We start from the raw sequence: 27621 nt of genomic DNA on the forward strand, positions 1-27621 counted from the left end.
CCGTATAATGTATACGACTATTTTGTATAGCGCTGGTATAATAAAGGACCCACTGAAAAACAAATGTATGGATTTAGTGGTAGCATTTTAGAATCATTTGAATGGTCCGGCCCGTGAATTTGTTGAATTTGACCGCCCTGATTTAGATCATTTCTCCTGGAAACTGTACCGAGTGTGAAATTTTTTACCTCATTATGATTTGTTCTCGATGTCACACACTTGTTACTAATGGTGATCAGATTGCAAGCGCAACATTGGCCTCGGAAGGTTATATCGTGGCATATGAGCATGTTCGACATTCGCTGTCTCAAAATATTATTTACGCGGCCCGCTGCCCGTATGATTGACACCCCTGCGGAATTCGTCGAATAGCCCTGCAAATTGACTTACCGACAGCGCGCCATGAAATTGAAAATCCTGATCTCGATGCTGAATTGTCGCTTTTGAAGTGAACATTCAGCGAATTGTTTTTTGTTGCAAAGTTTGTAAATGATGAGCCGCAGAATTTCTGAAATTATTTCTAATTATCATATTTTTTCACTAGTCAATAATGACGTACCCCATATCCCTGGAATACCAGTGCATCATATTGACACCCCTTGCCGTCTTCCAAATTGAACGTTTTGTCCAACTGAACCAAAATTACCTGTATGAAAAAGAAATATAACTTGACGCCACCGAAACATTATTTTGCCACTCCTTAGCCATCGGTGGGCGTAATCACCCTATTTTGGGCAATTTTCTGAGGCAGAGTGGCGAAAAAAAACTAAAGAAGCGATTGGAGCATGAAATGTTGGAACGGTGGCTCTTAACGTTTACTAACCCGTGGAACACTATGCCAGTGGTTCTCAACCTTTTTGTCTTCGCCGAACCCCTTTCGAGGGTGACGGTACCCCGTGGACTCCCCCCCCCACACACACACAGGAAGTTATAGTTCAAATATAGCTCAATTATCGTGCAACCGTCACATATCTTAAGCAAATGTCAACTGCAAGCAAACAGCAACAAATTGGCTTTTCTTCAAAATATCATCATACTATTTATGTAGAACGTGGGAAGAATTATAATATTTCAAAGTCTAATCTGTATGGATGAATTTCTTGAAATACGTGGTCGTGTACTGAAAATTCACGTCGTCAATTTGATATGAAGGATTGTCGGAAATCCATTTTACGCAAAGAAGTGTTGGTGAATGTAATAATAACGCGTAGCGCTTCCGATGACATATTTGGGTATATTCGCACCATGTATGGCACCAAACTTTGGAATCGGATTTCTCATGAACATATAACGTCTCGCAGTCTAACAGCTCATCTACTAATAAATTGGAGTGGATATCTATTGCAAAGTTACACCGCTCTCGCTAATTAAATTAAATAAAAATGAGCATCATTTACTGAAGTAAGTTTACCTGTAATCGCAATTACAAATAAAGGTATATTCCTAGAGTCGATTAAGGCAAATTATGGATGCTTTAGTGAAAGAAAGTGGTTCTAAACCTGGGGTCAGTGGGGTCTTTTGCCTTTTCCTTGGGATCGCGCAGATGTTGAACATTATTATTATTATTATTATTATTGATACAACACAGTGGCGCTTATCGCTTTTTCAAGCTATGTGCTGCCACGACATGAATTGCGATAATGTTCATAGTGTCTTTGCCTTTCGTAATCTTGGGGACGGCTTTCATTCTCTTCTCCCAGTCAATCTTCAGTCACCCTCACTACCACGCGCCCCCAGCGTTGTCTCAGCTGCCGACTTGTAGCACGGCTCACTTTCGGTCTGGGCTTTTCAACGCACTACCGTAGTAGTGGGATCGGCGATGAGGAGCCCAGAGAAACCTCCGACACGTAGATGCTGGTCAGAACCGGGATTCGAAACCACATCCATTGGTGTCGTGACTGCAGTGCGTAACCAACTGCGCCACTCGCTTCCCAGATGTTGAACATAATCAGCTTCCTAAATACACCGTCCGTATGTATGGGCGAAGATGCTGAACTTTGTAGTAATAAGCCTATCAAATTTCGATCAGGGCCAGGAAACATTTCAAAATTGGAAATGGAGGGCGACCATAAAGGTTGGAAACCACCAGAAGTGCAACTGCTGCGGTAAACCGTCATCTTGGCATACAAATAATCTTATCTGTGTGACATGAACATGACTTCACGATTTATAATTAAGCTCTCCGCATTGTCGAAGTGATCATCAAACACAAGCTCTACCGCTAACTCAGAAAACTTGAGTAGAGAGAGGATCAAATTATTTTAGCAATTTAGGAATATAGCCACAACCAATTTTATTGGCGGAATTTATTCACAAAATTTAACAACCAGATGAACATAGAACCAGATGCATATAGTAAGCCCCTCAGAAGTTGCACCGAATACTCTATGGGCCCATGATCAGCGTTTTGTTGGTTAGGAGGCGGCAGAAAAATGTTGTTTCGGTCCTGGTTAGACGATTTCATCAGGCCAGTGACGAAATCTGTAGCTGACCAAATGACAATACAATACAGCAATCACAAGAGCTCACATTAGAGATGACTAATTCAGGACCTATGCTCAACTCCTGCATACAGTTCATAGGCCAATCTTTGATACTGTGACGTCATATTGACAGGCAATGTGCTCATACCCCCTTCTAAAACCTGCTAGTAGGCGCTAAAGAGTGTCCGGAATTTGAGCCACAATAATATGGTAACCATAGTATACATGTAATGCGGGATTCATAATTTTCACACGGCATTAAAACATTATCGAATTACAATAAAATGTTTAGAATAAATCATTATGAATTCGATTAAACTAGATACCTCACGTTTTCTGAAGCATATTCATTTACTGTATGCAGGCCTGTATATGATATTTCAAAACTGATTCCCAAAATATAGCTTAAATATGACAACAACGTCATATTGATCCATTGCGAAATTAGAATCGCGCAATTGACCTGAAGATGCTGCACCATGAAATCCTATAACAGCAGTTTCAGTATTCTTTTAAATTATCTACGTAATACATGAAAAATCAAATAAGAGACAATTTATAATGACCGACGCTAATTACAGGCAATAGCATTTGCTGACAGGATGGTACGAATCCACATTCAAAGTTTCTATTACCAAGGAACATGTGCTGAGAGCGCGGAGTCGGACTGGTAAGTCCATGCCTGCAATCTGCATGCACGTACAGAGATAACTCCCAACCAATGATCCCTCTAATTTTTCACGAGTCTGCGCGCACTAATCAACTTACTGCGCGGTCCCTTGGATAAGAATGCGTTACGACTAAAAAAAGTCATCACTTCTGATTTTTTGTGCGCAGCTTAGATTTCATGTGCGCAGAGACCGTGTCAGCACTGCGCAATTGTGCACGTTCGCAGCTTAGAGAGAACACAGCTCCAAACCACTTAAATACATGCCAATACTGCAAACATATGTAACGTACACTGTAATAAATATTCATGGGTGTACCCATAGTCTAGACCTGGTCCCACCTGAGTCATGTTGACATGGAAAAGGCCCATGATAACTTGTCGAAATCCATGAAGACCTGTTGACATCCATGTTCCTACCCATGTCCTAATAATGCTTCAAATTGACCTTTCACCTCTACCAATGTACACATACCCTGTGGTTAGATGTATTTAGCTGTATTTGACATCTGGAATGTTTGCAAGAAAATCTGCGAAAAGTTCAATGAACCCGCTGACGCTGGCGCAAACTTGATGTTGAAAACGCAATATGTCGCCAATGTATGATGGAAACTCCATCGAGTTTTGAGTGAAAAAATCATTCCATCGACAGATTCCCCAACGAAATGGATTGTCCACTTTTTCTGAAGAGTATCGAACATCATCGTCATTCTTCGGATCCTATAATGAATATAAATGTCATTACCATCAATGCACTATTCAAGGCACGCGGGTTGATAAAATACAGATGAATAGTTTCCAAGGTGGTTTAAAGTTGTATCAATCACTGCCAGTTAAGATGAAAAAAATCTATTAGCACCTCATTACATTGACCTTGTCTATGAATTGTCTCGGTATGTACAAAATCTACTTTTGACTTGACAATATCAAGTATGCACACATGCACAGTCTTCCATTCCTTTACCTCTGCACCACTATACTATTTGATGCTACGACCTACGATTATCCAATTATTAATAAATGGATGGATTAATGCACGGATGGGCGGTAAATCCAGGATTTGAAAACTTGTATTTTGGTGACGAAGTTCAACTTTGATGATTGTGACCCGGCCAAAGGTTGTTTATGTCTTTTCTGGGAATTCCGAAAACAGAACTACTCGCTTTTTCAAATCCGCAAGTAAAACTAAAACTAGGACTAATCAATCACATTATAAAATTGAAAACTAGAATTGTAACTAAAATTACTCTGTTTTCAAAATCCACAAATATAACTATAACTTACAACTATACCTAGAACTTTTTAAAATTCGATACTAGAACCAGTACTAGCAACCTTTTAAAATCAGGAGCTTACGAACTAAATCACAACTAACAATATCAGTGGTTTTTGACTGGTTTTCCCGCGAGGCAATGGCGCACACTAAACTAACATTGTTTGTAGGGCTGGGCATAATGATTCGAGCACTTGAATCTGAATTGAGTATTATTATTATTATTGTAGTATTGTCTTGTAGTATTATTGAGCAAACCAGTATTGGCCATTATCAACAACTCACCTTATCCACAATCAGGAAGCTGTCGAAGCGTTCATTGAAAATGGTGGGGATGCCGACCACCCGGTCCAATTTCTGATTACCTGAATGAGAAGTGAGAGATCAGCTCAAGTGAAACACTCGAGAAAAAAAAACGTTTTAAAAATTAAATAAATGCAGTTACAAAAATTAAATGAATGCAGTTACTGTTTGTGTAGTGTGAACTGCAAATATGGGCGTGGCAAAAATATGCAAATTTTAACATTGCCTTAGGAACCAGACAGTTTTTAAAATCGGCAACTTGAAATACCCTATTTCTATAATATCATACCAAGTTATCACCTTTATAAATCCGCAACCAACGAACTATAATACATCGAACTCAGCCATGGGCAAAGTGAGCCCCGCTATTTTGAGAAGCACGCGTGGCTATTTTTTGGAATTAAAAACATAAAACGTACTTTTGAATATTGCTGCGTGGAATAAAACAATAAGCTGGATTAACTGAGCTGGAACGGAAATTGATTTACTTTGAAACCTGCTCAATAATATATCGCGATTACATAGCCTACGTCCCTCCCAAGCTTATATGCGTAATCCAGATTTAAAATCAAGTCAATGTAGCAAAGTCGTAACAATTAGACACAATAAGTTACTCCTTCCATATAGTTTGGTTCAAACCTTCCTTGTTGCCATTATCGGTGCGCGTTTTGACTGAGACCTCATCATACATAAAGGGTGAATGGCCAAAGAATGTCGAAAGCTGAAATGCAAAGAAGGTATGGAGCACTTAACGCAGGGCTGCAACCGCCGCATCTCAGACCCCTCAAATGGAGAGGGCCCGACCGCGAAGCACCAAAAATTACTTCGTAAATGGACATAAATCCTATAATTTATTAAACTTCATTCAAATTTTCTTCGCGCGATATATAGTGACTAGATGTTTTGATAATAATATGGGTACCACTCTATAACCGCGAAAACAGCTCATTTATAGAGATCAGCATTTCGGCGTCGGCCGTTAGCGCGTCAGGACACACCAAAACGTGGACAATGACGCTTCGGCTAACAATTGACTGTGCGAAGTGTGCTGCAAAAAAGCTTAGCGGCGAGGAAACCTTGACCAAAAATACCGCCACATGTCGACCGAAACCAATATATATATGTCAATTTCATCAAGTCGCGACTGTTAGGGTATAGCCTACCTTTTAATATATTGATATAAAAACCTGGATTACAGAGAATTCAAAATGTATCATGTTTAACATTATCTTGAATTAGGAGGGAAAATAAATATAAATCTTCATTTCGTTAATTAACCGTACTTTTCTCATTAGGCTATATCTAATATCAACACATCCACGGAGACGCATTTATTAAAATTGTAATTCACTGCTTTCCATTTATAAATAAAATCAATACACTGGAGAATATAGCTGAACATTTTGGCTCGGCTCGGCACGCCAACTTACTTTGTATTACTGAAGTGGCCTGCAGAGAAAAATAATTGCCCACCCCTGAACTAACTACATCTGTGGAATCACTCAGGTAGGCTATTCGATTTCAACCCACCATCGCGATGACATGTGTTTTTCAGTTATTGGGCACCTACTCAACTGCGAAGCTGGAGCAAGAATTACTCACTTCCCGAAACCCGCAACTAAAATTTGAACTAATCATTTTTCACAATCCGCGACTAGAACTACTCGACAGATATTGACCGCCAACTAACTAAATTTGCGAAAGTTTCTTACTTACCCATAACCTTTTGAATTTATATCGGAATTTCTTGCGGTTGCAGGAGACTGAGTGCAGAGCTCCAAGTCTTTTCCAAAATCTTCGAGGTCAAGTCAACATCCAAACAGGCTTGATTCAGGCAACATATTTTCACTTCTTCCAAAATCTGAACATTGTGACAGATTTACATCATAGCTAATTAATTAAGTTAGTCTGCAGGAGCCTTTAGTACTATCAGTAGTCTCAATTTAAGCACAAGTCGGGCTTGTGGTCGAGGATAAGTCACAACTATCGTCAATTATTTCAGGAATATATATATGTAGTTTGTTTTGTACTATCATAGCATTCTGAAAAACGAACTCTTTGTGGGTTTTTTGCAAAGTCGCAGGTTGACTCGATCATGGCAATGTTGTGTTTGAAACCACTGCGTTAGGCTGTACCTACCAAGGGAGCATGGGTCAAAACTGGGTATATCTTCATTCTCCATCAGTATTCTTGCTGATGTTCCATTTACGACACTGTCGCGGCCTGAATTAAAAGTTCTTCTTATTCTATCTTGCAGCATCTCTTCATCTGGCACCCTCTATTTCCACTCTGACTTATTTCCTTTTGATGCTCGTCGACGCTAAGTTCGTCTTCGGAAGGGTAGATGTGTTGACTTTGCAAACAGCTTTCTCTGCACAAGTATAGAAGAGTCACGATAATACTTGGCTTAGCCATGGAAATATCTCTTCAGCGCAAAAATAGCAACGTGGTTGTAAGAAATCGATTGCAAGGTTGAAATTAAAGGGGCACTACTCTGAATATGATGTGGTCCCTCAAGAAATAATCTATAAAAAACTCCAATTATGATAAATCCAATTTCCCTAAATGAAATTATTTTACTGCATTTTGATTTAATACAGTGTTTACTGTTTAGTATAAGAAGTAGATTTAGTTTCTTAGCCGTTTTTTTATCTGGACCATACAGTGAAAATGTGACGTTAGTCAAAATAACCCTACGGGATATCACCAAAACCAGAGAAAATTTGAAAAAACCAAGGTCATATTTGGCATCACTGTCGTTCGGAACCCTGAAACAACTCTTCCAATATGCGTTAGGAGTGTAATCCTAGTATAGTAGCCTACCAATTTATTTGTCGTAATAATTACTTACTTTCATCGTCTGTCAAGATTAGTCATATTACTCCTTTATCTTGAATTGCCGAGAGATCATACGAGGCAAATGCCTCAATACAGAAGTTGAATATACTGTCCCCGATATTACTCCGAAATACCGTTCTCACAGTTTCAGCTATCTCAGATCTGTGATCCACTGTAATCACTCGTTCATGATCTCCAGCAGCCTCATTTTCAATGTCACAAATATCACAGGAGTAATATTACAAACAACTGCAGTATATATATCTATAAAATACAAATTTACATCAGTTCTTTAGGTTTCTAGGGTTTTCAAATCTTGAATCAAAGACTCGAGTATAGCATGATATCCCATATATTTTAAAGCTGAAGTTTTTTCAATCACCTCAGGATGAATATTCCTCCAGTTGGATAAATACTTCACATTAACATTGCCCAGTACGGTACAAAATAAAAGCAAGGGAGCTTGTGAAACGTCTTCCACATGATCTACAACTACATACAAATGGATACGCAGTAAACTTTGATCACTATTTGCAGCCGTTTGGCAGTTCCCGCTATATACCGGTATCTGACTGAATACGACTAAGTTGCTTCAGGTTCGACTAGTGACGCATTGCAGATTTGGCGGATATATTACAACGAAGACAGGAACATCATAACATCATAAATACATCAATACTTACCTTCCAATCCACGGCTAAATACAGCAACAAGCCATATACTTTGCAACTTCGACAAAGACAACCTATGAAAATACCAACTCCATCAAACTTCCTCTTTTTCCCCAATCCTTTTGAATTGAACGGTACGGCTACACTGTACGCATGACTGGTTTTGTAACCAGATAATCCGGAGTCATTATGGCTCCGTAACCGAACGGCTATGTTTGCGTGCGATGATGTAGCTATGTTCGAATCGCGATGTTTGTGTATTGCAATATATCCTGTGAGGATGTAGCGATGTTTACTTGTCACTCAGCTGAAATAGCGATATAGTGAAATGGTAAAGCGTCCTGCTTCTTGATCGGTAGGTCATATGATCAATTCCCGGCCATGTCAGACCAAAGAATAAAAAACTGGTATTCGTGTCTATCCGGCTCAACGTTCAGTATTCAGGGATAGCATGGTTATCGCATCTCAATGGTGAAAACGAGAGTAAGTCTGATATCTCTCTCCCCCATCTCTCTCCTCCCCTCTCCCTCCCCCTCTCTCTCTCTCTCTCTCTCGCTCTCCTTTCTCTATGCTCCCTTTCCCTTATTTCTCCCCCTCTCTTCTTTCTGCTCTATTCTCTATCTCTCCCCCCTCTCTCTTCTATCTCTCTCCTCTCCTCTCCTCTCCTCTCCTCTCCTCTCCTCTCCTCCCCTCCCCTCCCCCTCCCCTCTCTCTTTCATTTCTATATGCTCTCATTCACTTCTTTCTCCCCACTCTATTCTTTTTGCTCTATTCTCTATCTCTATCTCCTCTCCCTCCTTCTCTCCCTCCCCTCTTTCTCTCTCCCTCTCTCCCTCCTCTCTGTCTCTCTCTCTCTCCCTCTCTCTCAGTGACGATGATGATGATAATTATGATGAAATCACTGAAGCTCAACGTGATACTCTTACTTGATAACCATAGACATGGGTGCCTTATCATGTCCCATCATGGAAGTTTTTCACATGTTGACATGACAAAAACTTCCATGATGGGACATGATAAGGACCCATGTCTATGGTAATCAAGTAAGAGTATCACGTTGAGCTTTAGTGATATCATCATAACTATCATCATCATCGTCACTGAGAGAGAGTGAGAGAGAAAGAGAGACAGAGAGGAGCGAGAGAGGGAGAGAGAATGAAAGGAGGGGGAGAAGAAGAGAGAGGAGATAGAGAGAGAGAATAGAGCAGAAAGAATAGTGGGGGGGGAGAAAGAAGTGAATGGGAGCATATAGAAAGACGAGAGAGAAAGAGAAAGAGAGAGGGGAGGGGAAGGGGAGGGGAGGGGAGGGGAGGGGAGGAGAGAGATAGGGGAGAGAGAGTGGAGGAGAGATAAAGAATAGAGCAGAAAGAAGAGAGGGGGAGAAAGAAGGGAAATGGAGCATAGAGAAAGGAGAGCGAGAGAGAGAGAGAGAGAGGGGGGAGGGAGAGGGGAGGAGAGAGATAGGGGAGAGAGAGGGGGAGAGAGATATCAGACTTATTCTCGTTTTCACCATTGAGATGCGTTGACGATTGAGATGCGATAACCATGCTATCCCTGAATGCTGAACATGAGCCGGATAGCCACGGATACCAGTTTTTTAGTCTTTGGTCTGACATGGCCGGGAATTGATCATATGACCTACCGATCAAGAAGCAGGACGCTTTACCATTTCACTATATCGGTATTTCAGCTGAGTGACAAGTAAACATCGTTACATCCTCACTGGATATATTGCAATACACAAACATCGTGATTCGTACATAGCTACATCATCTCACGCAAACATAGCCATTCGGTTACGGAGCCATAATGACTCCGGATTATCTGGTTACAAAACCAGTCATGCGTGCAGTATAGCCGTAGCGTTCAATAGGCCTTTTGCAGGACTTCGATCACTTGACTAGATACGCATAGCAACAACAAATTGGTTAGCAAGCTACTTTCTCGCGCACCTGCTTCAGTGCTAAATATCGCATAGTGTACTGTTGATTTCTGGTTGTAAACGTTTCGGAAATTTGTTGTAGAAGTCATCAGAGATTTACCTATGCTAGATGTCAATCCTGTACAAAGCACATAGAATGATATCGTCAGAATTACGCAGAAATCCGTCGTTAACGTAGCCGTATTTCGGATCCAGTATATTATCGTTTTCGGGCTGTAAACGTTCGCAAGTGTCATGGAGATGCGGAAGGATTCAAATATGTTGGGTGTCTTTGATTCATGAACTATGTAAACTCCTTGCGTCAAAATGATCGATATTGTAGCCGTTATTTGGTAGTCAACTATGATTTTATGACACAAAATTCGACATTGCAGGATATTGACTGCGTGATATTTATTGCAGCATTAAGTTAGGTGTGGATAGTATACTATAGTTGTATTGTAGCGGTAGTTGGTAATCATTGCAGCATTTTGATGATTAATATCGATTGCAATATATATAGGATACTGCTATTTTTAAGCCTAAGAGACAATGACTGCCAGTGCCAGTACGTTGATGTGTTATGAATTCATGCAATGTGCTACATACCATATATATATTAAATATCCTAAGCTATTGTATGACTTCTCAATTCAAAATATTTAGACCTCTACACCTATATTACAAGTTATTGATCATTCTGTCATGCTGCCAAGAGCCACTACCCGAAGGAAAATGATCATCAGCTCCAATTGTGGGTGAAACAAACTGTCCCGGGGCCTGGATTACTTGATTGATTGCCTGGATTGGATTACTTCACTCTATGGCACAGTGCAAATATCTTGAGTTTCAAGACATATGGCTATACCACATGCATACGGATTAATGATCTGATGGATTATCCCAAGAGAGCCGAACATAGGCAACTAAGAAATTGATGATGCCCTCGTCAAGAATTCAGCCTGAATCCAATTATTATCACCACATAAAATTTGGGCATGCGGTGGAAGGCAGCGCGGTTTCATGCCAACAGAAAATGTCAGCAGATGATCTGACCACTGACTAACTGTCCTGAACTTCTTTCCTGATGTTGATGTCTGCTTTGAAAATGATATTTCATTTGTGTACAGCAAGACAAGCGCTCTTCCGTGGATGCTATGAATATGTCTAGACAAGTGGCTAAGGAGGTAGAGGAAAATACATTGGCATAACAGTCTCGGCAGTTATTGAACTTGATAAGGTTAACATCCATTTTTCTTCAACTATTTCTTATGCTCCGGGTATCGAATGCACAAAAATTAATAAATCGATCTTCTTTGCAAGTTTATTTGTAAATTCAATGAATCAAAGAATATCATAAGTTCAGAATATTACGGAGTCAATGCGAAAGAAACAATGTTAGTCGTCTTTAGAGGATGTTTCTGAGTTGGTTGAGCCAATACACAGAGGGGATCAGCAACGAAATACTATTTTACCTGAGTACTAGCGTCATTATGAGTTTAGGCTACTTCCACTTCTACTTGACACTTTTTAGGTAGTACTTTTTTGTCAACTAGAAAGTAGCTTTGGCGCATGATTGCATCCCCTTCAAGCGTGAGGTTGTCATAACAACTGGGCAAAATAGCCCCAGTACCACGGTAACTAAATTAATTTTTGAAAATTGCACTTATTTGTGGTGTCATCACCCTTTTGCGTTGATCAAGAAGATGCAACATGTAACGAATTTCTTGACCGCTTTTCAGAAATTCATTTCTACTTCCACTTGAAGTACTTTGGACATGTCCTGGAAGTAATTAGTGCTACTTGTACTGGAGTATAAATTAGGGCATTACTTCTACTCGGTTCCCAACAATGACCACGTTGACCACGTCTGGGTATAAGATGACCGATCTTGTCACTGCGTTTGAGCTGCTCTAAGAGTTATATGATAGTTACTTCCCTTAGTTCGCTAAATATCGCACATATGTGACATCAACTATTTATCAAAATCGAGTGTGATTCGCCAAATCCACTTCAATCGCAGTTGCGAAGTAGTGGTAATAAAATTGGCATTGTATAAGGCAACAATAAAGTGCACTGATTTGCTTAGTCTTGACGGCAGGTTCTCCCAAAAGATACTTCCGATGTGTTCAGCGACATTTGTTTTATAGCAGCAAGCCAGCACCCAAACCAGCAGACAGTATATCCTGATCCTTGCGGGTCGCGGCCGCTTCAGCCATATCTTCCATCCAAAATCAGGCTCCACAACAGACAAATAGTACTGCTTGAACTAACTAATACTCTAACCAGAATATAAGCCAATTGCTTTACTTCAAATGCATAAATTTAAGTACATGTGATCAGAGTTGAGCACCGTAATACGACTACGTTACCGATGGATTTCTGCGTAATTCTGACGATATCATTCTAAATGCTTTGTACAGGATTGACATCTAGCATAGGTGAATCTCTGATGACTTCTACAACAAATTTCCGAAACGTTTACAACCAGAAATCAACAGTACAATATGCGATATTTAGCACTGAAGCAGGTGCGCGAGAAAGTAGCTTGCTAACCAATTTGTTGTTGCTATGCGTATCTAGTCACGTGATCGAAGTCCTGCAAAAGGCCCATTCAAAAGGATTGGAAAAAAGAGGAAGTTTGATGGAGTTGGTCATTTCATAGGTTGTTTCTGTCAAAGTTTCAAAGTTTATGGCTTGTTGCTGTATCAAGCCGTGGATTGGAGGGTAAGTATTGATGTATTTATTGTTCATGTCTTCGTTGTAATATATCCGCCGAATCTGCAATGCGTCACTGGGTATAGTCGAACCTGATGCAACTTGGTCGTATTCAGTCAGATACCGGTATATAGCGGGAACTGCCAAACGGCTGCAAATAGTGATCAAAGTTTACTGCGTATCCATTTGTATGTGGTTGTAGATCATGTGGTAGTTGGTAATGCGTTAGTAGTCCTAGACATTTCACAACCTCCCTTGCTTTTATTTTGTACCGTACTGGGCAATGTTAAAGTGAGGTATTTATCCAACTGGAGGAATATTCATCCTTAGATGATTGAAAAAACTTCAGCTTTAAAAAATATGGGATATCATGCTATACTCGAGCCTTTGATTCAAGATTTGAAAACCCTAGAAACATAAGGAACTGATGTAAATTTGTATTTTACAGATATACATACTGCAGTTGTTTGTAATATTACTCCTGTGATATTTGTGACATTGAAAATGAGGCTGCTGGAGATCATGAACGAGTGATTACAGTGGATCACAGATCTGAGATAGCTGAAACTCTGAGAACTGTATTTCGGAGTAATATCGGGGACAGTATATTCAACTTCTATATTACGATGAGGCATTTGCCTCGTATGATCTCTCGACAATTCAAGATAAAGGAGTAATATGACTAATCTTGACAGACGATGAAAGTAAGTAATCATTACCACAAATAAATTGGTAGGCTACTATACTAGGATTACACTCTTAACGTATATTGGAAGAGTTGTTTCAGGGTTCCGAACGACACTGATTCCAGATATGGCCTTGGTATTTTCAAATTGTCTCTGGTTTTGGTGATATCCCATGGGGTTATTTTGACTAACGTCACATTTTCACTGTATGGTCCAGATAAAAAAAACGGCTAAGAAATTAAATCTACTTGTTATACTGAACACTGTATTAAATAAAAATGCAGTAAAATAATTATATGTAGGGTAATTGAATTTATCATAATTGGAGTTTTTTATAGATTATTGAGAGACCACATCATATTTAGAGTGGTGCCCCTTTAATTTCAACCTTGCAATCCATTTTTTACAAGCACGTTGCTATTTTTGCGCTGAAGAGATATTTCCATGGCTAAGCCAAGTATTATCGTGACTCTTCTATACTTGTGCAGGGAAAGCTGTTTGCAAAGTCAACACATCTACCCTTCCGAAGACGAACTTAGCGTCGACGAGCATCAAAAGGAAATAAGTCAGAGTGGAAATAGAGGGTGCCAGATGAAGAGATGCCGCAAGATAGAATGAGAAGAACTTTTAAATCAGGCCGCGACAGTGTCGTAAATGGAACATCAGCAAGAATACTGATGGAGAATGAAGATATACCCAGTTTTGACCCATGCTCCCTTGGTAGGTACAATCTAACGCAGTGGTTTCAAACACAACATTGCCATGATCGAGTCAACCTGCGACTTTGCAACAAACTCAAAAAGAGTTCGTTTTTCAGAATGCTATGATAGTACAAAACAAACTACATATATATATTCCTGAAATAATTTACGATAGTTGTGACATATACTCGACCACAAGCCCGACCTGTGCTTAAATTGAGACTACTGATAGTACTAAAGGCTACTGCAGACTAACTTAATTAATTAGCTATGATGTAAATATGTCACAATGTTCAGATTTTGGAAGAAGTGAAAATATGTTGCCTGAATCAAGCCTGTTTGGATGTTGACTTGACCTCAAAGATTTTGGAAAAGACTTGGAGCTCTGCACTCAGTCTCCTGCAACCGCAAGAAATTCCGATAGAAATTCAAAAAGTTATGGGTAAGTAAGAGACTTTCGCAAATTTAGTTAGTTGGGGGTCAATATCTGTCGAGTAGTTCTAGTCGCGGATTGTGAAAAATGATTAGTTCAAATTTTAGTTGCGGGTTTCGGGAAGTGAGTAATTCTTGTTCCAGCTTCGCAGTTGTGTAGGTGCTCAATAACTGAAAAAGACATGTCATCGCGAGGGTGGGTTGAAATCGAATAGCCTACCTGAGTGATTCCACAGATCTAGTTAGTTCAGGGGTGGGCAATTATTTTTCTCTGCAGGCCACTTCAGTAATAGAAAGTAAGTTGGCGTGCCGAGCCGAGCCAACATGTTCAGCTATATTCTCCAGTGTATTGATTTTATTTATAAATGGAAAGCAGTGAATTACATTTTTAATAAATACGTCTCCGTGAATGTGTTGATATTAGATAGCCTAATAAGAAAAGTACGGTTAATTAACGAAATGAAAATTTATATTTATTTTCCCTCCTAATTCAAGATAATGTTTAACATGATACATTTTGAATTCTCTTTAATCCGGGTTTTTATATCAATACATCAAAAGGTAGGCTATATCTTAACAGTGCGACTTGATGAAATTGACATATATGTATCGGTTTCGGCCGACATGTGGCGGTACTTTTGGTCAAGGTTTCCTCGCCGTTGAGCTTTTTTCAGCACACTTCACAGAGTCACATGTTAGCCAAAACGTCATTGTCAACGTCTTGGTGTGTCCTGACGCGCTAACGGCCGACGCCGAAATGCTGATCTCCATAAATTAGCTGTTCTTGCGGGAAGAGTGGTACCCATATTACTATCAAAACATCTAGTCACTATATATCGCGCGAAGAAAATTTGAATTAAGTTTCATAAATTATAGGATTTATGTCCATTTACGAAGTAATTTTTGGTGCTTCGAGCTCGGGCCCTCTCCATTTGAGGGGTTTGGGATGCGGCAGTTGCGGCCCTGTGTTTAGTGCTCCATACCTTCTTTGCATTTAGGCTTTCGACATTATTTTTATGATATGCCCATTCACCCTTTATGTATGATGAGGTCTCAGTCAAAACGCGCACTGACAATGGCAACAAAGAAGGTTTGAACCAAACTATACTGACGGAGTAACTTATTGTGACTAGTTGTTACGACTTTGCTACATTGACTTGATTTTAAATGGTTAACGCATACAAGCTTGGGAGGGACGTAGGCTATGTAATCGCTATATATTATTGAGCAGGTTTCAAAGTAAATCAATTTCCGTTCCAGCTCAGTTTATCCAGCTTATGGTTTTATTCAGCAATATTCAAAAGTAGGTTTTATGTTTTTAATTCCAAAAAATGGCCACACGTGCTTCTCAAAATAGCGGGGCTCACTTTGCCCATGGCTGAGTTCGATGTATTATAGTTCGTTAGTTGCGGATTTATGAAGGTCATTACTTGGTAGGATATTATAGAAATAGGGTATTTCAAGTTGCCGATTTTAAAAACTGTCTGGTTCCTAAGGCAATGTTAAAATTTGCATATTTTTTGCCACGCCCATATTTGCAGTTCACACTACACAAACAGTAACTGCATTCATTTAATTTTTGTAACTGCATTTATTTAATTTTTAAAACGTTTTTTTTTTTCTCGAGTGTTTCACTTGAGCTGATCTCTCACTTCTCATTCAGGTAATCAGAAATTGGACTGGGTGGTCGGCATCCCCACCATTTTCAATGAACGCTTCGACAGCTTCCTGATTGTGGATAAGGTGAGTTGTTGATAATGGCCAAAACTGGTTTGCTCAATAATACTACAAGACAATACTACAGTACTACAATATAGCTTTCAATGCAACATCCATTGTAGCAGTATATTTATTAAACTCCAAGACTTTTCGGGTGCCTCTTTTCAAGAGTTATCGGCACACTGAGGGGATTTAAACAGATTTAAAAGCAAAACCAAAAAGGCAAAGTATGACGCAACAATCAAAATCACAGACCATGAAATTCGCATTGTATCAATGGCAACAATAACAAACTACGAAGTATACGGACATACGGTACTATAGTATTAGCACAATTTGTAAATAAACAATTACACGCACGGAACAACACGCACTAATGAGAGATTTGTAGGTTATAGAGGAAATCTTTCTGTCTGCATAAAATAGGTTTGCTCAACTGAATAATAGTAGACTCCAACACTTTAAATGAAACACAGACCTACCACGCGCAATGACAGTGAACATATTGCACAGCACAGCACTATGATGACAATATGTTCATTTAAAAGCGTTGGAGTCTACTATTATTCAGTTGAGCAAACCTATTTTATGCAGACAGAAAGATTTCCTCTATAACCTACAAATTTCTCATTAGTGCGTGTTGTTCCGTGCGTGTAATTGTTTATTTACAAATTGTGCTGCTACTATAGTACCGTATGTCCGTATACTTCGTAGTTTGTTATTGTTGCCATTGATACAACATACAATGCGAATTTCATGGTCTGTGATTTTGATTGTTGCGTCATACTTCGCCTTTTTGGTTTTGCTTTTAAATCTGTTTAAATCCCCTCAGTGTGCCGATAACTCTTGAAAAGAGGCACCCGAAAAGTCTTCGAGTTTAATAAATATACTGCTACAATGGATGTTGCATTGAAAGCTATATTCAAGTTCTGTACTACGAACCAGCTATTTAAATACTACAATAATAATAATAATACTCAATTCAGATTCAAGTGCTCGAATCATTATGCCCAGCCCTACAAACAATGTTAGTTTAGTGTGCGCCATTGCCTCGCGGGAAAACCAGTCAAAAACCACTGATATTGTTAGTTGTGATTTAGTTCGTAAGCTCCTGATTTTAAAAGGTTGCTAGTACTGGTTCTAGTATCGAATTTTAAAAAGTTCTAGGTATAGTTGTAAGTTATAGTTATATTTGTGGATTTTGAAAATTGAGTAATTTTAGTTACAATTCTAGTTTTGAATTTTAGAAGGTGATTGATTAGTCCCAGTTTTAGTTTTACTTGCGGATTTGAAAAAGCGAGTAGTTCTGTTTTCGGAATTCCCAGAAAAGATACAAACAACCTTTGGCCGGGTCGCAATCACCAAAGTTGAACTCCGTCACCAAAATACAAGTTTTCAAATCCTGGATTTACCGCCCATCCGTGCATTAATCCATCCATTTATTAATAATTGGATAATCGTATAGGTCGTAGCATCAAATAGTATAGTGGTGCAGAGGTAAAGGAATGGATGACTGTGCATGTGTGCATACTTGATATGGTCAAGTGAAAAGTAGATTTTGTACATACCGAGACTATTCATAGACAAGATCAATGTAATGAGGTGCTAATAGATTTTTGTCATCTTAACTGGCTGTGATTGATACAACTTTAAACCATCTTGGAAACTATTCATATTTATTCTATCAACCCGTGTGCCTTGAATAGTGCATGGATGGTAATGACATTTATATTCATTATAGGATCCGAAGAATGTCTACCCGACGATGAAGTGCGATACTCTTCAGAAAAAGTGGACAATCCATTTCGTTGGGGAATCTGTCGATGGACTAATGAGTTTCCATCATACATTGGCGACATATTGCGTTTTCAACATCAAGTTTGCGTCAGCGAGTTCATTGAACTTTTCGCAGATTTTCTTGCAAACATTCCAGATGTCAAATACAGCTAAATACATCTAACCACAGGGTATGTGTACATTAGTAGAGGTGAAAGGTCAATTTGAAGCCTCATTAGGACATGGGTAGGAACATGGATGTCAACAGGTCTACATGGATGTCGACAAGTTATCATGGGCCTTTTCCATGTCAACATGACTCGGGTGGGACCAGGTCTAGACTATGGGTACACCCCTGATTATTTTTACAGTGTAGTCCCCGTAGAATGATAGCGTCTTTACACAATCATCGAAGAGTAAATGTGGGTTTCTGGTGATTAGTTCCGGCAGTATTGGTACAGCCGGTAGCTACCTTAGATCATTGGTTGCACCCGTGCTTTCAGAGACCAGGAGTAACGTACGTTCGATTCGCAAAGGCTCTACGCCAGAGCCCGATGTGTCGGCGAGTAAAACCACTACTGATAACTAGGGTTGTCCAAAATTTAGAAAATCCTAAAAATACCCCGTGATTGTGTCTCAGTCTATAGACTATTGATAAAAAAAAAACAATGAACCTGAAAGAAGCTCACGGGAAAGCCGTTAAGATTTCGGGAAAAGCGTTTGAAAGTATCTGCCCAAGAATGGGCGTGCCACTGACCACAGAACGACGACAAGACTAGTAATCAAATAGCTACGGCTCTTGATTGGCTAATCGGCTATGCTTCAATGATCAGGAAGGCAGCAGCTTGTTGATTAGGTGTTCAATGAGTCTGTTACCGGCGGAGATTCTGAAAGCGCATTGCTGGTAGGTTGGCAGATGGTGATTTAAGATTAATTCAGGACATGTTGAGGTACGAAATACATGATGAACAAACAACAGTTGCTTGACAAAAACGTTATAGCATGACTGCTTTATTGGAAGGAATCGTCTGTAGCCTCCATGCCGTGTTTTCATCGAGGGAAAGCAAAGGCGCTTATGCAAGTGGTGAACGAATTCCCCATTTCAGAAGATATTCATCATCAGTGAATACAAATATAAAGCTTGACAATGACACGATACCCTACTTTGTGTGATCTTATTAGGCTCAAGCTGTAATACATAGGTGACGTTTTGAATGCTATAGGGATCGGCTGAATCAGCGGGTTATGCTTGGCACTCATCAAATGCTTACAGTAAATTGAATTCACTTGTAAGTGTTGCTAAAGTCCCTAGTGATAACGCTCACTCGCACAGGCTATGTTGGATGTGTAGTAAGGGCATTTTATGAAATATTTCACAAATCTGTGAACTATATTGTTACCAAACAATTTCTTCACCAATATGTCTGTCAAGGTCTCTTATAACATGCGTTAAAATGTTGAAGTTCAACTCTTGTGGGAAACCCAGAAAAAAAATCTGTTAAATTTGACACATTTGAAAAAACAAAATAAAATGAAAAAATTGAAAAAAATATCTTTATCGGCTATAACTAACTAAGGATGTGTTTAATAATGGTTTTTCATGTTTCTCAATTGATTGTTAAAATTTACATTTTACTACAGGCTCTTTTGTGGAAATATATGTAAAAGTAATGGCACTGATGGCATAGTTATCTAGTCATAAGTACACCGTTCAGTAATTCGATACCGAACGATTCATCAAATTCTGTATAGTGTATAATACTGGGTAACACACACACATATAGGCTTAAAACCAGTTCAGTAATTCCATAAATACAGTTCTAAGCCATGCAGCAAGGTCTAAAACGGTATTTTCTGTATCATCCCGTTCTATAAGATGGACGCAATTGTACCGAAGTAAAAAAAGTGGCTATTAATCTAGCACGGCCTTGTATGAGTTCATTGTCAATTGTTACTGAATGGTTCACCGCTGTTTCACCATAATTTCTGATCCTTGGCATATGGATCAGCTTGGATCAGACGCTCATCTATCCAGGTAACACTATGAGCAGTGGTTTGGGTTAATAAAGCCAACGATCCTGAGTTTCAACATTCCAACTGGAATGGCTGGATGAAGAGAATCAATGGTAATGATGCATAACATCGCTCACATGTCGAGTTCCTTCCAGTCATTGAAGGAGATCCTGATGACCTCAAAACCTTCTTCGCCAGTCTTAAAGAGTGCACACATGCAGCGCGTTGGAGTAGCTATAGTGACCGTCGATCTTCCGTTTCGACTGAAGGCTATATATATAATGAAGCAGACAAATTTACCAGTCATTCCAAGGTTGAGTGGTTTTCACCTATTGAAATCTTATCTTGGACAAATTGGTGGCAACATGGAATATTCTGGGCTACTAGATGTGATCCAGTTGATCTATGCTGGAAGCACAACAACCATCCAAATCATGGATGGAGGATGTTTTGACAAGGCAATCGCTCCTCGCCTCCTCGTCAATTCAGCTATCTATCAACATACCATGGAAATTGCCTTAACTGAGGATAAGCGTGATGACATGAAGTCCTTCATAGAAAATGTGACTGGTGGGAATTGAGAGCCAGACACTGTGACCCAGTATTGCGAGTATTTGAGCGAAGGTGTGAAGAAACGTTCAATCGATTCGCAAAAAGAGGAAGAACACCCGCACTCTAGGTGGAGGACCAATACATGGTAGATATGCCCACTTGCCCAGTGTCTTTATCAGAACCGAGTGACTCGCAGACTACAATGGGAATCTGTCCTGCATTGTTACCAAGATGCTTCACACCTGCAGACCATCATCAGCGGTTCTCAAACTTTTTTTGGCAAGCCCCTTGATAAAAAATTTCGCCCCCCCCTCTTATCCTCATATCGAAAAGTATTAAAAAGAGCATCCAATGTTTGTAACCCCAATGCATTGATTGGTGGCACGGAAGGTATTATGGCTGTTGAGACACTTCTCAAATATGTAGTTGCAGTTGAATAGTTTATTAAAAATAACCATGTGCAATGATAACATGTAGCACATAGATATTTTTAGCGATTTTGGTGCCTAACCCTTTCTATTACCCCACTTGATCTTAGCTGGAACGGACCTGACCACAACCTAAATCAAAAACCAATGACAGCTACACGCATTTACCAGTTACACTTCATTCAGGGACATCTTCTGATTAGTGCAAGGTTCGGTATCACTCAAAATCTAGCATCAGTGAGTGTGTGGATGGTACGGCGGAATTATAACATTTCAAATCGAAAGGCTTCATTGGGATTATTTCCATTGTTGAAACTGGAGGTTTCAGTACAAATTAAACTCATTCCGACTTTAAGAAAATCATTTCTCTCAGGCGGCTTAGCGCCTCCCCTCAGATGCTTCCACGACCCCCCACACCCAGTTTGACAACCACTGCATTAGAACGTCGGCCGCCAACGGGAACCACGATGGCGAAACCGCAGAGGAAGAATGAGCAACAGCTTTTCTGTCCACAGATGTTTGGTGCCCACTGTCAGATGTCAACCGGTGAATGGAGGAGGACGACGTCAATAGACATGTACCCGTTCACAGAGAGCTTACCAAGACACAAATGAAGCGAGATGCAGGGGCCATTGAACTTGTCCTAAAATGGTTTGAAGAAATCAAGCCATTCGTCAACGATGGATAAAAGGGGTTGCTCATGTATTTCCAAACTGGATTCACAAGTATACGGTTGATGACGTAGTCGAAATACTGAGGGAGCAGCTGAATTTAAGATGGCTATTGGCCATGCAGATCAACCTGGATGAAAAGTCAGTGACGCCGACCATGGTTGTCATGTCAAAGGTGAAAGCAGGGTTTTTATGACTCGACTTAACTCGAGTCATTTTCGAAAAATACGGATCTGTGTATTGACTCGACTTCTTGAGTCATTGCGCATGACTCGAACCAAGTCACATGATTCGAGACTCAGACGGCCAAGACCAACATTTTATGGTAATTTCGAAGAATAGTAATTAAGTAACCAAACTATTGGAATTTCGTCTAATAGTACTTGTACTTGACAATGCGACCAGAAACTGCTAAAAGTGAGGAAAACTAGTACATTAGAAATGCGAACCATTCGATATCACCAAACAGAGTTATATAAAAGGGGATTTAGCATGGCTTTAACTGGAAACTGAGCAGTATCAATACAATGACTTGGACTCGGACTCGAGCCATAATACCATGACTCGGAGTCAACCCTCTGCTCGCTGACTTGGAATCGGACTTGACTCGGTGGTGAATTGAAAATGAATCGACTTGACTCGAGTCAAAACTATAAAATTGAGATTGACTTCTGACTCGGAGCCTTATGAGTTGGTTACAACCCTGGGTAAAAGGTCTGTCATCGCAAAGAAAATGTCCTAAGGTATACGAGTAAAACATTCACATTGACTGATTGAAGTTGTTCAACCGACTGGTCATTTTCACCCAGCGGGATATGGATGTTGCGACAAGTTTACAGTATGAGTTCACTCCTTTCCCGCTGTCCCTGTTCAGCAACAAAAATCAGAAGATGAACAAGGCTACCAAGGCAAAATGTTCGAATACAACCTTGTAGGCCCTAACTGAACCACTTGATTTGACTAATCAACCATACTGGACCCTCATAATTGATGGTGGATGGCTTCTGAACATGGTGAAGTGGGGTCAACGTCAGATATGACAGGGAATTGCCAACAATTACCCAAGCTACGTGCAGTATCTGGGCCGTTGCTTTCAGAATGTCATTGTGGTCTTTGATGGTTACAGCAGTTCACCAAAACATACATGTTCTCAAGGAAGACAGCGACAGCAGTGATACAACCAGAAACACTACCTCTAACAGAGGGTGCAGCTTCATAACGTTCACTCCGCGTGTACGTACCTGCAGACCCGGGATTTGATTCTTTTACAGAACTTGTCTCCGAACCCCAGCGATTACGGATGGACAATAGGCGTGCATAGATATGAGCCTGATGAGCTATTGCAGTTCAGAAGCTATAGTTGTCATAAAGATTGCAACAACCGAATATACAGCTGCAAGAAGAATGAGGTCACGTGCATTTCAGCCTGTGGAGTATGTAAAGACCCTATAATGCAATAATTGTAGTTACGATGATGTTGAGTCCGAGGAAGGCATAGGCATGAAATGTCTGCATGTGAAATAGGCTACCTCTGCAGTGAACATAGCTATGCGAAATGAAGGCGATTTTGTGCATAAATATAAAAGTGGTTGTGGCGTTTTTCACAAAGCAGAGCCTGTAGTGAATTATAAGTGTTACCAATCAATTGAGAATCATGGAAAATCATTGTTAAACACGTCCTAAGTTACTTATGGGCGATAAAGATTTTTAATTTTTTTTTTAATTTTTTTTAATTCGTCAAATTTAACAGCTTTTTGGGGGGTTTCCCACAAGAGTTGAACTTCAACATTTTAACACATGTTATTACACACCTTAACAAGCATATTGGTGAAGAAATTGTTTGGTAACAATATATTTCACAGATTTTCATAAGTTTCCCTTACTAGTGGTATGTCAAAGTCCTTATTGATCCCGCAAAAAAGAGTTGTACAGAAAAGCACAGACTAAACTACATAGTATCCGGCATAGTTTGGATATCATATCCAGCTTAGTCTGTGCTTACTTTACACCTCTTTTCTGCAGCATCATCAAGGACTTTGGCAACACTTACATGTGAATTCAATTAGCTGTAAGTATGACTGCCAAGCATAACCGGTTAATTCAGTCGATCCCTGGAGCATTCAAAACTTCAACTATATACTACAACGTGGGTCCAATAAGATCACACAAGGTATAGTGTCATGGTCAAGCTTTATATTTGTATTCACTGATGATGGATCCCTTCTGAAACGGGGAATTCGTTCACCACTTGCATAAGCGTCTTTGCTTACTCTCGATGAAAACACGGCAAGTAGGCTACAGCCGTTTCCTTCACAATAAAGCAGTCATGCTGTAAAAGTTTTTGTGAAGCAGCTGTTGTTTGTTCATCATGTATTTCGTACCTCAACATGTCATTAATTAATCTTAAATCATCATCTGCGAACCTACCAACAACGCGCTTTCAGAATCCCCACCGGTAGCAAACTCCTTGAACACATAATCAGCAAGCTGTTGCTGCGGTGATCATTGAAGTATAGCTGATTACCCAATCAAGAACCGTGGTTATTTGATTACCAGTCTTCTCGCCGTTCTATGGTCGGTGGCACGCCCATTCTTGGGCAGCTACTTTCAAACGCTTTTTTCGAAATCTTAACGGCTTTCCCGTAAGCTTCTTTCAGGCTCATTTTCTTTATCAATAATCTATGGAATGAGACACAATCACGGGGGATTTTTAGGATTTTCCAAATTTTGGACAACCCTACTGATCACGGACCAAAGCATGGATAGAAGTTCGGCATGAAATTCATCAGCCTCGCCACTTCTTTCAGATATTGATGCTGATCACCGGACGTTAGTACATATCTGCTGTCACAACACTACAAAACGGCGAAGCCTACAGCTACTCGCTCTATATTTCTCATATGCCCTCCAGAAGCTAAGGCTGTATTTACGTACCGCCCGTTCAGGAACTGTAATATTCCACACATAGCATGCTTTATTATGGTAGTTCCTCGGATGGTTGGGCGACTTGATCTTGCCCGAAGTTCTGTCGTTGATGATAGTGGAATTACATGCTGAAAATAAATATATAAATGCGATTCACTTCGATGAAGAAAGGATTCAGGTAACGTTGCCATTGAACTCTAATTAAATATAGAAATATTTTTCGGTGATTCAATCAGACTTTTCAATGAGTTTGATATAAGGCATGTATTTCGAAGATTGAAGTCTGATCCATCCAGAAATAAAAGAACAGTGCAGACGAGTGGGATATATTGTGTAGAGGCCTTTGCTCAGATAGGAGGGTTTATTCGCTCAGTCGTACTAATCAATCCGGCAGCGATGAGACCAAACACAAAAAGACACAACTCGCATGAAATCACTCGAGCATCCCGAAGGCGTCCACCCAGATAGGGGGCGCACGAGGACTGCTACATCACCCCCCATCAATTTTAAGAGGTGCTACTCAAGTAGACTCTCACAACAAAAACAAGCAATAACCAAGCAACAAGAGCTAAGCGAAAAAAAACTCTTTCACATAACATAGTCATCAAACCGGGAGGGCATTTGTCTGCTACGGCCGGGCAGGACACTCGGTATCTCTTCTGAAACAGCGATGTCGGTCTCGCCGACTGAATCTTTTTCCAGTGATGGAAGTGCGTCAACATCATTCACGTACGGATGTAAATTATCCACATGCACAATGCGATATCGTTCGGAATCCGCATGTTTTATCCGATAGAGGAATTGTTCAATTCGCTCTGACACTAGCCATGGGCCGGTCCAACCCGACCTAAATTTTGACTTTGCGGGTGGATGGAAGTACCAGCACAAACTACCAGTTTCAAGAATCAAAAGTTTAAACATGGATCGAAGTTTCTAGACTGGCGGATAGCAGACTTACTCAGTTGCTCACGGGCATACGCAAAAGCATCAGCACTGGCAATGTCAAACCACTTGACAAACTCAGTATAACAGCGATAGGCAGTGTTACGTGGCGGTTTACCGAATATGCTATCAACAGGATATCTCTCTGCGTATAAACAAACAATTCGGGGTTTAACCAGTAGAGGCATGCACTGATGACCTGTAAGCCATGGATAAATAAGGTAAATGTTCATCCCAATTGTCTTGGGCACTGTTCAAGAAATTTCTGAGCATTTGCAGACAAACCCGATAGTTCTTTTCTGTGAGCCCGTCTGATCTAGGGTGATAGGGAGTAGTGCAAGTTTTATCAACATAAAATATCATACACATTTGCCTAAAAAGGTCAGATTCAAATTGTACACCCTGGTCTGTATGGATTATAGACGACGCACCAAATATGGTGAAAATTTCAGTCACAAGTACATCTGCAACAGAAGCAGCCAGCAAGTTTTTCAACGGGAATGCCTCCACCCATTTTCAGAAGTAGTCAGTGCATACCATAATGTACTTATAACCTCCGATTCCGTCTCGTTCAAGGGACCCATGAAATCAACAGAAGTTCTGTCAAATGGCTCAGCACATAACATTTTCTGCAAATTGGCCTTGTGACCCCCATGAGAAGTTTTTGATTTGGTGTACAAAGAACAGTATTTTATCCAATTTACAACATCGCATTTCAATCCAGGCCAATACACCCTATCTCTCAATAGACACTTACGTGACCTTTGACACGGACCAATCAGATTGCAGTGTGATGTAAACAAATCGCGACATAGGGCAAACTTACTATTTGTGAGCTCTTAGGGTGGAGCCCAATTTCTCTGCTGAGTGGCGATTCTCTACTCAGCAACGATTTCGTTACTCAACTCACGCCAAAAAGTATACTCACACTCAAATGCGTCCAGATCGGCACTCAAATCTAAGTCAGCGCACCACCAGACTTAAGGGTCAATTTTCACGGTCGAGCAGCCAACTGCAGGCAACACCCGCCAAATACCGGAGTACCGGTATTGTCGTATATAGGTACACACTATTTCGTGATGTGAGGTTCTGCTGAGCGAATGACATCAGTGGCGCTTGGACGGATGTTGTGTTTATAATTGTATTTGTAATTATCTTCTGTAACCTTTCGACTTCTTGTCGTACGGCATTTCGGTATACCGGAATGGTAACTTCTGCAGTCTCATTGCGCTAGCAACCCCCGCCGTCACCGTTCTTACGGCGACAACAAAAGACCCGAGAAAAGAAAGCACTCACAAGGAATGGAAAGAACTAGAAAGGGCCGTGGCTTCAAAAAGATCAACATCGAAAAGAACTGTGACATCAGGCACTCTAGGCCGAGCCGCCGAGGTGGATGTCGACCAGTATAAAAAAAGGATCGCTCTTGCGTGTCGTTCGATATCCTCATATCTGTTCATTACATCGCATTGTGTCTTATCGCATTCTACATTGTGTGTGACTTGTTCAGATGAAAAATATAACTTAACGATTATTATTAATATTGCGCATGCTCTTCCCACAATTATAGACGAAGCATCTTGAACAGGCCCGTAGCATGAACCTCGATCAGCTGATAGAGTTCCTGCATGGTAATATCAGTGTTGGGATGGAGTCGCTATAACTTCAAGCCAATTTAGACGATAGCAGCAATAAGCTATTGGAAACGAGAAATACTGAATATTTAAGGAAGAAAATGTCGGGTGGGTCTGGGTATACTTCGGGAAGTTGAATGGTAGAGGGGCAAAGTGAATGGTTCAAAGAGAATTGGAAAGAAATCCTGAAAATATGTTAATTTTTCAATTTGTTCTCACGATATAGATGCATCTTTTTGTTCTTTCAGGCCTGCACTGACGTGTTCGCCTG

General features: G+C 40.1%; 2 protein-coding genes across 8 annotated transcripts in view; one reads left to right on the top strand and one right to left on the bottom strand.

The window, feature by feature from the left end:
• The window catches only part of LOC145442780 (uncharacterized), a 290597-nt gene that overhangs the window by 155643 nt on the left and 107333 nt on the right, over positions 1-27621 (bottom strand). For all 6 annotated transcript variants that reach the window (XM_080320766.1, XM_080320768.1, XM_080320767.1 and 3 more), the window contains 3 exons: positions 24787-24905; positions 560-646; positions 391-508 (listed from right to left, as the gene is read on the bottom strand). In XM_080320766.1, coding sequence (XP_080176892.1) covers positions 391-508; positions 560-646; positions 24787-24905 — 324 coding nt within the window. The remainder of the gene's footprint in view (positions 1-390; positions 509-559; positions 647-24786; positions 24906-27621) is intronic.
• LOC145442919 (uncharacterized) lies at positions 13198-18434 on the top strand. Of its 2 annotated transcripts, XM_080320964.1 has the most exons (5): positions 13198-13578; positions 14049-14280; positions 14559-14703; positions 16357-16436; positions 18154-18434. In XM_080320964.1, the coding sequence occupies exons 2-5, from the start codon at positions 14245-14247 to the stop codon at positions 18370-18372; spliced, it is 480 nt and encodes a 159-aa protein (XP_080177090.1). In that variant the 5' UTR covers positions 13198-13578; positions 14049-14244; the 3' UTR covers positions 18373-18434. The 2 variants fall into 2 exon arrangements, with proteins under 2 accessions (XP_080177090.1, XP_080177091.1); XM_080320965.1 differs by lacking the exon at positions 13198-13578 and having other exon boundaries at positions 13937-14280.

The sequence above is a fragment of the Botryllus schlosseri genome, chromosome 7 (genome assembly GCF_051294905.1).
Source record: "Botryllus schlosseri isolate E-star chromosome 7, Bs_hap1, whole genome shotgun sequence".
Taxonomy (NCBI): domain Eukaryota; kingdom Metazoa; phylum Chordata; class Ascidiacea; order Stolidobranchia; family Styelidae; genus Botryllus; species Botryllus schlosseri.